The 17,323-nt window shown below is 37.4% G+C and overlaps 1 protein-coding gene across 3 annotated transcripts in view; it reads right to left on the reverse strand.

The window, feature by feature from the left end:
• NELL2 (neural EGFL like 2) overlaps positions 1-17,323 on the reverse strand; it is a 377,959-nt gene that overhangs the window by 156,490 nt on the left and 204,146 nt on the right. For all 3 annotated transcript variants that reach the window (XM_057318980.1, XM_026502054.4, XM_057318979.1), the window contains one exon: positions 8,670-8,798. In XM_057318980.1, coding sequence (XP_057174963.1) covers positions 8,670-8,798 — 129 coding nt within the window. The remainder of the gene's footprint in view (positions 1-8,669; positions 8,799-17,323) is intronic.

Below are 17,323 nucleotides of genomic sequence, written 5' to 3' on the forward strand. Positions count from 1 at the left end.
CTGTTAATTCCAGTGGGAACTGTGTGCTGGGTTTATAATCAGAGGACTGAGCTCATTCTGCATCTTTCTCTTCATATCTCTTGGAGCAACTCTGTGGGGCTATCACTCATCTTTCCTAAAGAAGTCCTCCCAGATTGCCTCTATATTCCATAGTTAATAATATGCAGATACTGGCTATTACAGAAATTCACACTAAATGAGTTATTTGTGAAGTGGTAATCAGCTGAGAAAGAGAGAAAAAATAGGAGGAAGGAAGGAAGGAAGAACGGAAGGAAGGAGGGAACGGTAGGAGGGAAAGAGAAAGTTTGTTTTCCCATTGTCTTCCTATGTGGTTTATTTACCGTGGTTTCAGCTCATTACAGATTCTCTAATACCGATGAGCTGCTTTCTGGATAGAATACAGATTATTTTTCCTTTTCAGAAACATTCAATTTGTAAGGCCAGTTAGCTGCTTTAAAAGATGTCTCTCTAAAGAAAAATCTACATGTTATTCTTATTTATAAAAATAAGAATTACATTAGGTATGAAATAAGTAAATTAAACGTAGTAAAAATTTAAAAACACTGAATTTATAGATAGATGATATGAATTTGAAGCCTGGGTTTACTGGGTAAACGATTTTGGGCAAATCATTTTATTTCTGGGGCGCCTGGGTGCCTCAGTCGTTAAGGGTCTGCCTTCGGCTCAGGGCGTGATCCTGGCATTATGGGATCGAGCCCCACATCAGGCTCCTCTGCTGGAAGCCTGCTTCTTCCTCTGACACTCCCCCTGCTTGTGTTCCTTCTCTCGCTGGCTGTCTCTCTCTGTCGAATAAATAAATTTAAAAAAATCTTTGAAAAAAAAATCATTTAATTTCTAAGCTCTTTAGTTTTCTTTCTTTTTTTTTTTTTTTAAGATTTTATTTATTTATTTGACAGAGCGAGAGAGACAGCCAGCGAGAGAGGGAACACAAGCAGGGGGAGTGGGAGAGGAAGAAGCAGGCTCATAGCGGAGGAGCCTGATGTGGGGCTCGATCCCATAACGCTGGGATCACGCCCTGAGCCGAAGGCAGACACTTAACCGCTGTGCCACCCAGGCGCCCCTAAGCTCTTTACTTTTCTTAACCACAAAACAGGATACTATAAAAATGCCTGCATCATAGGACTGCTGGAAGTGATCAGATATTGTATCTAGAAAGCATATTAAGTGTGTCTTAAGAATCATATGGTTATTAGTACTAGGTGATATTTTTTATTACAGCCCTATTGACAAACAATAGCAGGAAAAAAGAACACAAAATAAGAAAAAAAATAGGGAAATTACTTGTTTTCATTAAGAGTTATGTTCACGCTACTTCGTACATGGGCTAGAATCTCCCAAAATGCAGAACAAACAAGGGAGAAGAGGTATCCTTAGCCAAAGGATTGCATTAAAAAGACAGGAAGGAGATGAGAGGAGATAGTGTTCTTTTGGTAGCAGGTTAAAAAAAAAAAAAGGGAAGGAAAGGAAAGGAAAGGAAAGGAAAGGAAAGGAAAAGAAAAGAAAAGAATGAAAGGAACAAAGAAAGAAAGTAGATTTCTTTTTTTTTTTCTAAAGATTTTATTTATTTATTTGACAGATAGAGACAGCCAGCGAGAGAGGGAACACAAGCAGGAGGAGTGGGAGAGGAAGAAGCCGGCTCATAGCGGAGGAGCCTGATGTGGGGCTCGATCCCAGAACGCTGGAATCACGCTCTGAGCCAAAGGCAGAGGCTTAACGACTGCGCCACCCACGCGCCCCAGAAAGTAGATTTCTAAATATAATTTATAATTTATGTTCCCAGGTGTGCCATGCCTGGCACATAGCAGGTACTAAACAAATGTTTATTAAGATTCTAATCTCCAGGGGCGCCTGGGTGGCACAGTGGTTGGGCATCTGCCTTCGGCTCAGGGCGTGATCCCGGTGTTGTGGGATCGAGCCCCACATCAGGCTCCTCCGCTAGGAGCCTGCTTCTTCCTCTCCCACTACCTCTGCTTGTGTTGCCTCTCTTGCTGGCTGTCTCTATCTCTGTCAAATAAATAAATAAAATCTTAAAAAAAAAAAAAAAGATTCTAATCTCCACATTAAAATGCATTTAAATTAAGCACCACTACACATCAGACATTTAATGTTCAAGTGAGTTGCTTTGCAAATTGTAGATAGAATTAAAATCTTAAGTAAAAACTTAGAGTGTAAGGTAAAAGCAAGAGAGAGATGGGGAAATTTCGGGATTTGTGGTCCTTTCAATATGCCTGCCATTTATCAGTGCACATATAATTTAATAAATAACAAGTGTTTTAAATGAATGAATTCCTTCTCTTGCACTACTCAAAATAATCTGTAAGGACCAAAACATACCAATTTAAAACAACTGAATCCCTTTTTACCTATAAAAAATCAATATGACAATTAGCCTTCCTTATGCAATATGAGCACAATTTGATAAGTTCAATGTTTGTCCTCAATACTTCTTTAGTGATGAGGTAGCCTAAAGGTGCCCATTTGTTCAGCATATCTAAGTATTTCAAATCATCAATAAACAAATATTTCTTAAACTCTACATTGTCTATCTCTATTTTAGAAGTTCAGAAGAATTCAACGAAAATAAACAGTCTATGACAAGACACTTACAGGTGGGAGACATATAAAGAGGCATACATGAGTCCTTTAATAAATAGTACAGTTTATAAGAAAGTATATTACAAGAGGACAACTGGATATAAACCAGTATAGAACAAGGTACAAATTCTTTGGCCAGATAAAATTTTAAAATAGATTTTAGAAATTAAATCTGTGTGCTTAATTTATCAAGAAAGTCTTCAGAAAAAAAAAAAAAGTAAGTAGTCTAGAAGTATGATTAAATCATGGACAGTCAGACCAAAAAGCAAAAGGTATTTCTGCCAGATTATAGACATTAGCCACAGCTACCAAAAGAAAGTACCACAAACTAGTGGCTTAAGCAACAGAGATTTATTGTCTCACAATTTTGTAGGACCATCATCCAAAATCAAGGTCTCAAAGGTTGGTTCCTTCTGAGGGCTGTAAAGGACAATTTGTTCCCTTGCTTAGTTTCTGGTATTTTGTTGGAAATCTCTGGTGTTCCACAGCTTGTAGGTGCATCACTGCAATCTCTGCCTTCATGCTCACATGACATTCTCCCCTTGTGTCTGTGTCTGTATTTCCCCACTTGATAAGGACAACTGTCATACTGGAGCATGGTCCCGTCCTTTTCCACCAGTATGACTTCATCTTAACTAATTATACTTGTAACATTTCCATTTTCAAATAAGGTCACTTTTTGAGGTACTGTGGATTAGAACTTCGACATATAAATTTTTGAGAGACACAATTCAATCCGTAACACAGAGGAACCATCCTGAGGAAAGGAAATAATTAAGAGAGCTAAAGGTGACCTGCTAAGGATAAATGGATGCGTAACTATGTGGGGCCAGGCCACAGAGCCTTGGAACCTTAACCTTAGCAAAGGAGCTTAACCTTAGCAAATAGAAGAAATGGTGTTTTATAAACATTAATCTGGAGAATGGGTCCTGGTGGGTAGGAAGGGATGAGACACTAAAGACAGAAAAACTAAGTAGAAAGTGACATGAAGTAAAAACTATCTGGCAGCAGCAGTCAGAATGAAAGAGCTTAAACGAATCCAAGAGAAAGTGGTCTATCAATAAAAGATTATTCCTTTAGGAAGTTTGGATTATACCAAGCAATTTACTATATTTTTGTTAATTCGAAGAAATGTCTTACAATCTGATTTCAGAGTTCATTAGTATCAACTACCAATTTCAGTAATTATATGTGATATGCAACTACATGAATGACTCACACAGAACTATTTTCCTATTCTTGGTGTAACGCCAAAGGCTTGGAGAGCAATAACGCCAATTATTTTAAGGGGTTTGGGAATCAGGAAGAAGCTTCCTCAACATAATGCACTATTGGATTGACACAGTATAATCCCTGGCAACAATTACGCACCGAAGAGAAGAAGTTAGCAAATGAAGAACTTCTGAAGACACTCTCTGACATGGAATGCCGAGGTGGTCCTAACATAATAATGAATAGTGGAATGTCAAGAAGGAAGATATAGTTAAAACATCAAAAGGTCCTACAATTTTCATTTTAGAATGAAGACATGTAGCAAAGAGCCATTCTGAAAAACATGATGGCCAACCTAATTTTTGACAACATTTATAGACTATATGTACTAACAAGAGACCAAATGAAGGGGAAGTACTAAAATTTCACTAAGAATCTATAGGGAATGAGGGACACTGAATGGATGGAGATGAATATATAATTTTTAAAATAAATACAGTAAACATACAGTTCACAAGAAATACGAAGTAGGCCAATATACTATCAAATATTTCAGATCCTTTATATCTAAAAGGTGGACAAGACATCCAATCATAAAATCCTAATATTAAACCATGTTTATAAATATGTAAGGAATTGCAAAACTCATTCATGAAAGAGAAGTTATCATCTACATAGCTGAGGTACCAGGGGAGGGGAAAGACAGAATTGAAAAGGAAAAAAGAAGGTGGGGAAGAAAAATCCTTCCTTAGCCCCACTTCCCTTGAACTACTGCTCTCTCTTGCTCCTTCCCTTCATAGGCATACATCTGGAAGAAGCTCTGTCCCTTCATCAGATCCATTTTTTCCCATGATGCAATATTCAATGTGCTCCCAACTGGCTTTCGTCATCACCTTTGCACCCAATTTACCATTGCTGATGTCCTCAGTGTCTTCCATAAAGTTCCATGCAAAGGACATCTTTCAGTCTTCATCTTTCCTGCTCTCTAAGAAGCATTCCCCTTTCTTCTTGAAATTCTCTCTTTCTCTTGATTTCTATGACACCGCCTTCTTTTCTTCCCTCCTACATTTCAGCCACAGCTTTGCTGTCTCCAATCACATCATATTTTCTATAAAATGCTCAAACCCTGGAGTTTTCAAACCTCTCTTAGGTAATTTCTTCCAGTTCTTCAACTACCATTTATATGCCAAAAAATCCCAAATTTTATGTACAACTTAAACTTCTCTGAACTTCACCATCCAAGTATATTCACCTGACTACTCAACTGTGATGTCCCATAGATACCACAACCCAACATGATGATCTTCCCAACCAATCTGATTCCTAAGTAAGCAGCACCGGCACCTGCCTATTGCTTAAGCCAGAAACCTGAGCATCAACCTTGAAACCTCACTCCTCATCATCTCCTCTCATCAGTTAATCAGCAGGACTGGTTTTAAATCACAAATGCTCTCGAATGCATCCATATCTCCCTCTCCACTTTAAGTGCAAGCTACCACTGTCTCCCGTCCCCTGGTTTCCCACATCCAGTCTTACCTCTATTCAGCCTGAAACTGACATGATTTATTCAGAATACAAATGTGATCATGGCACTCCTCTGCTTAAAACTTCCATTGCCTACCCCCTTGTTCTTAGCATGAAACCCTTACTTAGTCCTTACTGTGCCCTTCAAGGCCCTGCTGCCCTTCATCCATCCTCTCCCTTTGCTCTCTGCCTTCTAGCCATTCTTACAAAGTGTTTCTCTCCACCTGGAGGCCTGGAGGCATACTGAGTCCTCCACTAGGAAATTCCCTTCATTTCCCTCTTTACCTCTATGCATAGCTGATGTTTACTTAATCTTCAGATTTCCAAAGAAACCTCTATTTTCTTCAAGCACCACCACCCACCCAGATCAGCCCTTGTCAACCTATTTCTCTTCAGGGCACTTGCCACATGTGCAATTAAATGATCTTTGGTGTAATGACCTGTTTATTATCTTTCTTGCCTGAGACAGTATCACTCAGGTATATCTTATTTACTGCTTCACCTCTAGTGTAGCCTAAAGCAAAGTAGGCATTTAATAAATGTTTGCCAAATGAACAAATGAACTCCAACATTTACCAGTGCTATTTGAACCCTTATCAAGTAAACTGTGGTAAAAATCAATAGTCGCAATTACAGTCATATCATTAAAGCAGCCCCACAGATTCGGTGAACAACATTTGCCTCACTTACAAATCATCACTCGCTTAGTTTTGTACATGATCACAGGTCTAATTTCTTAGAGGACCAGAACTCTATAAAACCAGCTGACAGACAACATGTGCAATTGAATAATTTTTTAAAAATGTTGCTAAGAAGTCAAACATCCTTAGAGTTAACTACAACAATAACAGAATGAAAAGGAAAACCAAATTTGATCAGAATACTGGGGAAAAAACCTCTTAACATGAATAACAAAAGATAATAATACTAGAAGTCCTCATTATGAAAAATTCAAGATCTCAATAATAAACCAACCACTTTTTCCATCATTTTCTTAACTTTTGAAGATTTTATCTTTAAATGACAAAGAAATAACTTGAAGAAGAAAGTTACAAATTTTCAATATGATCCATTCAGAATGGAAAGCAGCTGCCAACTTGTGCTACACATTTATAGGTGAGAACAGTGATACAAACCTATTTTCAGTAGGTTGCCTTGAAAAGTTATTTAATCTAAATCTCTGGCCTCTTTTCTTGAATTCTTTCCTGTCTCAATAAATAGCAACACCATCCATGTGTTGTTCAAACTCCAAATCTTGCCCCCGCCCATGATCCCTCTTCAATTCTCCTCCACAATAAACCAGCTGCAAGTTGTTAGCTCTACTTTCAAAAAATACCAAGAATATGCTCCCTCCTTTATCATTTCCTTAATCCAGATCACCAACATCTTTGCCTAGGCTACTGCAGTAGCCTTCCAACTGGTCTTCCTATGTCTGCTTTTGTTCTCCCCACTATAGTTAGCCCCATAATCTACAATTTAGTTAATCTAAGGCACTGCACCCATAGCTATCCTTCTCAATACAAGTGTTGTCATTCCCCTAAAATCCTTACGAGCCTCTCTACATTACCTGGCCCTTAATTAATTCTTTAACTGCATCTTAACTGATTCATCTGCTGCATCACATTATCCTTTCTTTTAGTTTCTAGAACATCCAAGATAATTCCCACTTAGGGTCTTTCTACGTGCCATCACTTCTGGTTGGAAGGCTCTGTTCCAGAACTTTCTGTGGTGTTTCCTGATCATCAGGTCTCACATCAACTGTCAACCCCACCCCCTCAAGCCCCATAGATTTTCCCCGCCCATCTCATCTAAATTAATCCCCAATCTCTATCACATCATCCTGTTTCATTTTCTTCCTATTATATATTTCTACCTGAAAATGCCTTCTCTATTTCTAGGTTACCCACTTATTCTCTGCCTTCCCTTTAAAATGTGAGCTCCTGAGCACAGAAGCATATTTACCATTCACTATCCAGTACCCAGAAAAGTGCTTGGTACACAATAGGTGCTTACTAAATATTTATGACGTGAGGGAATGTATTTAACAGCAACCAAGGAAGCAGCTCCAAATATGAATAATGACCACAAAATTAAGATTCAAAAAGAGGTATCACATGAGTTTATATCATGTGGTTTCATATTATACACCTTGACAATATCAGTGGAGCTTATTACATGTTAAAGATCTCAAATATTATAATGAAAAATACATTACTAAGTAAGTTTAAATCCATTTGTTGTATAAAACCTTTCAAAAGGAGGAATTGTAAATAAATCTGCACTGTAAATGGGGAAGGAAAGACATGTCCTTCCTTCAGCAAAAATATAATGGTTTTCTTAGGACTGAATCAGAAGCACTTAATGAAATACTTTGGAAAAAAAGGTCAATTTTTAAAAATAAATACTGACTTTTAAGGCAGAGAAAAATCTATTGAAAGCTAACAGAAACAATAGAAATTGGTTTCCCAAGGGCCAATAAATCATCGTGTAGCTAAACAGAGGCTGACAAGTTTATACCTTGGAGGTTTTCTGTCTCCAAGGACCAATGGCACATTCTGGACATTTGGAAAAGGTAAGTCTAGAACACTCCAAATGTCCAAATACCACTGTGTCAGTGTTTTTACTTGCTAGACCCACTAGCTAGTCACATAATTAATGAGAATCATTCAAATCTGTGCCTCTGGGAAAAAATAAATTACTACATCTCATGGACTTCCAGGGTCTTCATGAATAGTATTTGTGAATGTCAAGGACCCCTTCACAGTATTTGGACTGTTTCCATGAGAGGATAAACCACCTTGGATATTAGTTAAGATTCTAAAAAAATAACTAGAAATTATTTACTCCATTGGAGCTATTTACTAAATACCACAGAGCATGAATACAACCACTGAGATTACTTACAGCAGCAAACAAAAATAGCGGTGGGTACTCTGTCTTCCTGTTAATTGATTGCTTTTGTTAGACAACATTGTCTGGGAAAATGTGACTACAATTCTAACTGCAAGCCACAGTAATCATGTCAATATGTGAACTATCTGAACATCTAATTATGAAAAAAAGAAGGCAATTTCACAGTGGAAGTATTATTTTAATTGAAGAAACCAGCCATATTAACTTATTAGTCTGACATAGAGCAGATAGCTAAAAAATTTTAATTTGAAAGATAATTATTTTTAGCTGATTAATATGCTTCAAATTAAATTCACTGCTTTTAATGGGCCCATCAACTTGACAACCTGGGAAATTAATAAATTTTGCATGCAGTAATCCTAGGAAATTTATACAGCTGAGCTACACATCATTACAAGGATTACCTTCACAGTAGGCATTGTCCTCTCGGAGAGCCCTAAAACCATCTCGACAGCTACAAACAGCCCTGTCATTCAGATTTCTGCAGACAGAATTCTCCATGCAGTTATGCCTTTCAGAACAGAAGTCATAACCTACAAGAAAAAAGAAACTTATTAAGGTAAATGAAACTATGACAAAGCAAATCAACTTTGCTGCTAAATACTCTCTTTGATTTAGAAGCTATTTTTCCCTAAATTATTCTTTAAATTGATATCTTCATCGAGGTTAGAGAACCACAAGCTATGTGTACTAAAAGCGTTTCCTCATGTTTAACTTAGTTGTTCCCTACTTCAAGCTGATTCTATGTCTTCTTTGTTTCTGACTTTATGTTTTCTAGTCCCTAATATATGAATTATAGTCCTCCAAATATCTGAAACAAAGATTCTTGGAGTCCAAAATGAAGATTTACAATATAAAAGATAACCCAGTGAGAAAGTAATCTGAGAACTAGAGGCTGAACATTATCAATACCTATGGATAGTACAGACCAGGCCAGAAGAAATAGGAACATTGCATATTTAAGAAATGAAAGAGACTGTCATCCTTAGAAAAAAAAAAAAAAAGCTGCAAATGTGCTAAAAATGAAAATTATATCACTTTAATCTAATTGTCTCTGGAAATCTGCACAGCATTGGATGTCCACTCAAAAGAACGAAAAAAATATGAATTACAGAGATTTCAGATTCCAGAATCTTTATGAGAGGACAGAAAAACAGAACATTTTATGAACAGTGGCACCAGTCATGTGTAATTCCTCAGGTTCTCTTCTGCCTGTGTGAATCCCTTGTTCAAAGATCATCTAAGATGCTGAAATGAAAAGCTTAAACACTGGAATCCATGTTGAATGGAAATTGCATGATTATACATCATTCAAACAATTTTCAAATTGCCTGATGCATAAGTTATCTATCTAGATTTACATCGTCTAAAGAATTACAATTTCAGTCCATGTGTAAAAGAAAAGAAGACTAGAGAAATGTATTTCATGTCATTCAGAATAAACTCATCTACCTATAGGCAAGGAAAGACTTTCACCTGAGCAGATCATGAAGATGGAAGTTCTAAACTGGCCCATCTTACTTGTAAGCAAATTTCTGTAGAACGCTGTGATTTAGGGGAAGGGTGGACTGACCTATGCCGCGGCCAACACGCATGCTCTTACAGCACAATGGCTGGTATTCATTCTGATTGGCTGGTGCCCATAATGACTCTTTTGAATATCACCCCAGAGTTAAAGCATATGCTCCATGAAGTGCAACCACCATGTATAGTAAAAAGTGGTGTGTACAATTGAATAAGCCTTAAGAGGGGTGATGCTCTCAAAATTCAGTGAGGGCATTAAGTAGGGCATGAAAAAATAAAATGAATTAGTGACATCTACAGAAATAAAATAAAACAGAAAAGAGGCGTATATGAAGGACAGAACAATAAATAATCAGTAACGGCAGTTAAATCACTTGATGACTAAGTTTTCTTAATACGATTCTTCACAATCTACTTTCTCAAGTATAAGGCCAAACAAGTAAAAGGTTCACTTTAAAAAGAGGAAAAGTTAAAAATGTTTTCTCCTAGAGTCCTTTTCTTCCTTTCCCCAAGTAACTAAATTGAGACCATATTTCTTAAAATGTATTCCATTGTCTTTTCACAATGCCTGAGAAGAAATCATTTCAGCGAGAGTTACCTTCATTTTCTACCCCAATAGCTCAGCGCCTCACCAACCTCAAAAAAATCATTTCCAATTTATTCTAAAGCTAAAACAAAGATACCAAAAAACTGGCCCCGTCCCTAAGATATGCACAGAATCAAGAGATCATGTTCTAACATAGTGCTAAATCTCTGGATAATTGCACCTGCCACATTTCAAACAACTCTCAGAGAGCTGTGACGAAGGCCTGGTACTGTCCTGAGGCATTTGAATTTTTCTTTCATAAGTTTTTATTTTTCAAAACTATCTTTCAATTTTTTACTTTGTTGCATTTTCTCTTTTCTCTTTTTTCAGACTTCACCCAATCTATGCCACCACTGTCGATGGCATACATACCACCTCTATTATGGTCCCTTTTCAATTCTGCCTAAGTAATGCTCAGACCCCTTATCTCAGCATCAAATGTCATGCACAAATTCACCATACAGTATCTAATTGCTGCAAAACTTTTCCAACTGTAAGATAACGATGTGATCCTGCTTTTACTGTTTTAGGTTCAGCAAGGGAGTGTTTTACTTTTTATCAGATGGGTTTTTTTAATTAACCCAGAGACTTGAAAGCTAAAATTTTGTCAATCAATTTCTAATTTACTCTAAACAATGTCAGATAGCTATTTTGATTTATTCTCTCAACAAATAAGTTGATTGACTCTATCTGTTGTTTTTACCTCTTAGATACAAAATGCCAGTGTCAAAAGACTACTGACAGGTAGAAAATTCCAACTCAATAAAGTGGGTTGTTTCTAATCTATAGGTAAAAACTTCAAAACCTTGGAGTATGAGTTGGATTCCCCTATTACCTTCATACTTGCATTTCTAGTCATAGGTGCTTGGCTTTTGAAGGTGAAAGACCTGGATTTACATCCAATCTCTATTACTTACTGGCTGTGTAAATGACTAGTTGTATAAGTTAATTAACCTTTCTAAACCTTCAGGTTTTCTCACCTGTAAAGTTAAGATAATATCTAGCTCACCAAAGTGTAAAGTTCAAATGAGATCATCTATGTAAAAGCATAATAGTATAGTATTTGTTAATAATTAAAGCAATTAGAGTATTACCTATAAGCCATAAATCAAATATGTTGAGGCACCTATCACAGAAGAAAATTCAAGTATTTATTATAGACGGATGGATCTAATCTAATCTAATCTAATCTAATACAATCTAGCCTTTGTTTCCCACTTTAGACTTTAACTGCAAGGATACCAAGTTTTCTATTCCTTTTATAAGCTTTGCAAATTTACATGAAGTTCTGTGTCTTGTTCAGTATAGCTCTTTCCATAAAATATTAATAAGCATATATCTACAACTAGGTGAATAGAAAAGGGTAGATACAAAAGATTATGAGTAAGAACAATATACATAAAGGTTATACATAACAATCAGGAGAAAAGGGGGCACCTGGGAGGCTCAGTCGCTTAAGTGGCCAACTCTAGATTTTGGCTCAGGTCATGATCTCAGGGTCATGAGATCAAGTCCCGCATGGGGCTTCGTGCTCAGCTGGGGTCTGCACTCTCTTCCTCTGCTCCACCCCCTGCTCGTGCTCTCTCTCTTTCTCTTTCTCTCTCACAAATAAATAAATAAATAAATAAAATCTTCAAAAAATAATCAGGAGAAAGAAAAAATAACTTTGAGGCAAATTTTTGTTGGTTTTTGCCCACGGCGTCTATTCCTCCTTTTTGTGGGGGGAAAGAAACAACCGAGTCATACTTTGGATAAACCATTCACCCCTGCTGTTAGCCCATGTGCTTAGAGGAAGATAGACTCTCCTGCCCTATGGGATAATCAATGCATCCCACTGGCCTGGACGAAATCATTTTTTCAGATCTGGGCATATGATCCAGTTCAAGCCAATGAAGATGATTAAAACTCAATTATGGGACTTCTGTTTAACTCCTGAGGATACTGAACTTCTTTTTTTCACCTACTTGAGTATCATAATGATGCAAGCATAAGAATGTCAGAGGTCTAGCTGAAAACACGTGGAGCCTGAAATAAAGCCACTTCTGAGGAGGTAACCTGAGATCCATCTAGGCAAAGGGGCAGGACTTGACAGCTGTATAAAGCTGCTTATGAGCCATATGTTCCTTTTTTTTTTGCTTACATCAGTTGGATTGGGTGTTTTATTACTTGCACCTAAAAGAATACTAACTTATTTAGGTATTATTTGCAGGATGACAGATAATCGTGATTTTTCCCAAATTATGGTTCATGTGCACGAATGTACATTTTTTAAAAATGTACTAATTGCAATGGATTTCTTTTAAGGTGTATTAAAAATAGATGAATCTAACAAATAATGCCATTATTTTGTGGATACCATTATTTGGAATCAAACTAAGTTTTTAAAAAACGAGTGACAGTGATATAAAAAATTAGATTATGTTATTAGTGATACATAAATAACAAAAATCATGAAGGTATAAATGACTAATGTGGGACACTATGGATTATCCAGAAGTTGAGAGAAAACAATCTATACCCACTAAACCTTCTATATATAGATGTTACTACTACTTATAGTTATAGGACTGGATGAAGTAAATGCTGAAACAAAGTGGGGCAGGGGCGCCTGGGTGGCTCGGTCAGTTAAGCGTCTGCCTTCAGCTCAGGCCATGATCCCAGGGTCCTGGGATCGAGCCCCATGTTGGGCTCCCTGCTCAGTGGGGAGTCTGCTTCTCCCTCTCTCCCCCACTCATGCTTTCTCTCTCGCTATCTCGCTCGCTCTCTCTCAAATAAATAAATAAAATCTATAAAAAAAAAATAAAAAATAAATTAAAGTGTGGTATCCAGTGAATAGGACTTACTGGTATCATAAGCAGAGAAAGGAGTTGCCAAGGGATGAGGAAAGGGAAGGGCTACAGATATGAAAACTCTATCACATCATTTCTCTATCTTTCTAAGTCAGAGTTCTCCCTGTATCACTGAGTCTCTATCATGCTGTAATTTGTTACAAGCTTCCTTGAAGGGGCTCTCAAACATGAACAAAGTGAAAAGAACATTCCTGCTATACCGCTTTTGAGCTACTATGACTCAAGATAGCCAGCTGCAGAGTACCTAGAAAACAGTCTTGGTTGGATTAGATTTGGTGCCTAGAGATTTGGGGCCGTATTTTGGTGCACAGCTTCGTTTCTAGCACTGGCTTAGCCTCTGGAAGAAAGGTCAACACTTTCCTCTCATGCTCCACCCTCAGGGAATGTTTAATAACTGTTTCCGAAGAACTTACTTTTTCAGATGTGAACACAGCATCCTTAGCACTAGGCAGACAGGACTGGAAACTGGAGGCCAATTATATTACAAATGCATTTGTCACAACATATGTGTAGGTGTTAACTCAAAATTTAAGCCTCGAGAACTTGACTTTTTTTTAGTTTAAACACCAGAGAATGCCAGGAAACTCATTTGTTTATTCTATATATTTGAAATCAGAAATAAAGCAATCTTTATTATAAATGGTGCTAAATGTTTCAAGAAGAACCAATTTGTCCAATTTCAGTTCCAGTATTATCTAAACTAGTAGTTCTCAATTCTTGCCATGTAAAAAATTTATCGGACAGTTTTTTGTTTGTTCATTTTGTTTTTTAATGTTGATATCATAGCTCCATCTCCTAGCAATTACATCAGAATCTTGGAGGGGGGAGGGTGAAGGTCACAGCATATTTCATCACTGTATTTTCAGTGTGCTGTGTAAACACATTAATTCTTAAAACCACAAACAATTTAAATATAACACAATTTTTGTAGCTAGTTTTTCCATTCGTTAACTTACCTTTCTTAACATATCAGGGCTCTTTTAAAAATAAATGGATGTGATCGAGGCTTCTCTTGATATCTGAAAGGCCCTCTCTCAGCTACTTTCCCAAATCTTGTCCTAGCCAACTTGTCTCCTTTCCATGCTATTCACCTCACTAATCTCTAAGTAGCTCCTGAACGGTTCCAGGGGGTTAAAGATGGCCACACATTTTCAACACTTCTACCATGGTGGGGTCTATTCCTCCCATTCCTCTAGAATCTGGGCTTGCTTATAACTCTTTTGACCAGAGGAATCTGGGAAAAGTGATGCTGTGTCAGTTCCAGACCTAGTCTTTAAGAGCCCCAAACCACTATTTAATAAGTCAGATCACCAGTCTGATGTACAGGTCACAGGGAGGAGTCCTGAGATTCTGTGCAGAGGTAGAGAATTTCAGATGTACTCCATTTTCCTGTCACCCCTACTGAGATGCCTGGCATTTAGTGAGGCCATCTTGAACCTTTAGCCCAGGCCAGTTGAGTGACCCCCCCTTGTCACTGTGTGGAGCAGAAGAATCACTTGTCTAAATTCCTGACACACAATATTGCAATATATAATGAAATTGCTGTTTTAAACCCCTGAGCTTTGGGACAGTTTGTCACGCAGCAATAGCTAACAACTCAAAGTGTGGTCCCACTGACCAGTAGCACTGGCATCACCAGGGAGCTTCTCACACATGCCAGGTTTTTGGCTGGACCCCAGACCTACTGAATTAGGATTTACATTTTAATAAGATCCCTAGGTTATCTGTATGCACATTTAAACTTGAGAAGCACTGGTTTAGCCAACCTTTGGTTGCCAGAGGATCTCTAGCTAAGCTGAAGACTGAGCGCAGCTCCCAAATCAAGTAAGTGGGATGCGCATTCTTGATTCATATCTAATTCCACACATGCTCTGTATAAGGCTCTGGCTCAGGCACCGAAGATGAAAACTAGGACGGCCTTTCTATCTGTCTATTTGATATAATCCTTTTTAGTAGTATTCCTTAGTTCCTTTCCTTTGAAGGCTCCTTGAAGGGCAGACCAAGTCTTAAACCACTTTGAAATTCCCAAAGTACCTTTCACAGAACTGGGATTTTAAACTCTTAATTGAAAGGATAGAAGAAAGAGCTAAAAAGAACAAAACAAAACTGCACCACCCTGTTAAAAATAGGAGGGGGGATCTTCTGTCTACTTTTAATAGACTAGGTGTAATGGAAATAGAATGCTGTATGTTTTATAAGGTTTCTTTTTCTTACTTGTTTTTTCCATTTAAGCTCTCCTTTGCATCCCCATAAAAGCCATTATTCAAACAAGTGCTAGTAGCTCGTTGAGGGCAGGTTGTTAGATAGTACCAACTACATCAGCTATGAGCATCTACTACATTCAGGTGTCGTGGGAGGTGTTAAAGATGTAGAGATCAATATAAAGACCTAGTCCGGCTCCCAAGGTGCAAAGTCCAATAAAGGAGACTGAGTCACAAACAATAATTTCAATAGAATACAGACAGTCCTGATTTAGGATGATTTGACTTATAATTTTTTGACTTTACAATGAACAAAAGCGATAATGCAGTCAGTAGAAAACTGTACTTTGAATTTTGATCTTTTCCTGGGCTAATGATATATGGTACAATCCTCTCTCCTGAGGCTGGGCAGGGGCAGTGACCCCAGTTACCCCCAGAGGGTAAACAATTGATACACTTACAACCACTCTGCAACCATACAACTCACCCTGTTTTTCACTTTCATTACAGCATCCAATAAATTACATGAGATATTCAACAATTTATTATAAAACAGGGTTGGTGTTAGATGACTTTGCCCAATTGTAAGCTAATGTACAAGCATACCTCAGAGATATTGCAGGTTCAGTTCAAGGCCACCGCAATATAGCAAAAATTGCAATAAAAACAGTCAAATAAATTTCTGGTTTCGCAGTGCATATAAAAGTTACGTTTACGCTATATTGTAGTCTATTAATTGCGCGATAGAATTATGTCTAAAAAACGTACATACCTTAATTTAGAAACGCCTTGCTAAAAAATGCTAGCCATCGCCTGAGCTTTCAGTGAATTGTAATCACTAATCACAGAGCACCATAACAATTATAATAATAATGAAAAATTTTGAAATATTGTGAGATTTACCAAAATGTGACACACAGACAGGAAGAGAGCAAATGTTGCTGGAAAAATGGAGCCAGTGGACTCGCTCACCCCAGGGTTGCCGTGAACCTTCAATTTGCAAAACACAGTATCTACAAAGCACAATAAAGTGAAGCATAATAAAATGAGGTATGCCCACAAGTGTTCCGAGGACACTGATGGTAGGCTAGGCTAAGCTATGATGTTTAATAGGTTAGATATATTAAATGCATTTTTGACTTAACGATATTTTCAACTTATAGGGTTACAGAGACATAACCCCATCATAAATCAAGGAAGACATGTACAGAAAGGCACATATAGTCAGTCTTGTGACGGGTAGGGATCCTTAAAGAGGTCCACATAATTACTCCTTCAGTTTAATGTTTCAATCTATAATAAATACTAAGCTTTAGAACCAATAGTGATGAGAAACTCACTGTCTCCTGAGGCAGCCCGCTGCATTGGTAAATAGCTCAAATTTTACTATGTTCTTATATTTAACTAAAAATCTAAGTCTCTTCTACTCATTGGTCCTAGGCCTAGCATCACAGAGGCAACACAGAATGAGCGACACATGTCTGATGGCCTCACTGTTCTTAGGAGTACAAACACCTATGGGTGAGGGAGAGTGGAATTGAGAGGAGAGGGATCTGAAGTAATCCAAATGAAAATTACACAAAGTCAATTCCAAAACAGACAAAAGAAAGGGAAGTCAAACCAGAAAATAAAAAAGGAAAAAGAAAGAGAGAAAGAAAGAAAAAAGAAAACCAATAAGATAACTCGGCACTGCTGTGTCAATTTCTCCAGCAGAGTCATGCTGACTCAGAGCAAGTACACAGAGAGAAGTTTAAAGACCCAAAGCTTGACATACATAGTAAAAATGTATGGAAACATCTTGATTTTTAACTCAACGACTATAATAAATATTCTGTGACTACCTACTATCTACCAAATTAGGTAAGCATTTAAGAAAATACTGTTATTCTTTGGAAATG

Source organism: Ursus arctos, unplaced genomic scaffold (assembly GCF_023065955.2).
Source record: "Ursus arctos isolate Adak ecotype North America unplaced genomic scaffold, UrsArc2.0 scaffold_26, whole genome shotgun sequence".
NCBI lineage: Eukaryota > Metazoa > Chordata > Mammalia > Carnivora > Ursidae > Ursus > Ursus arctos.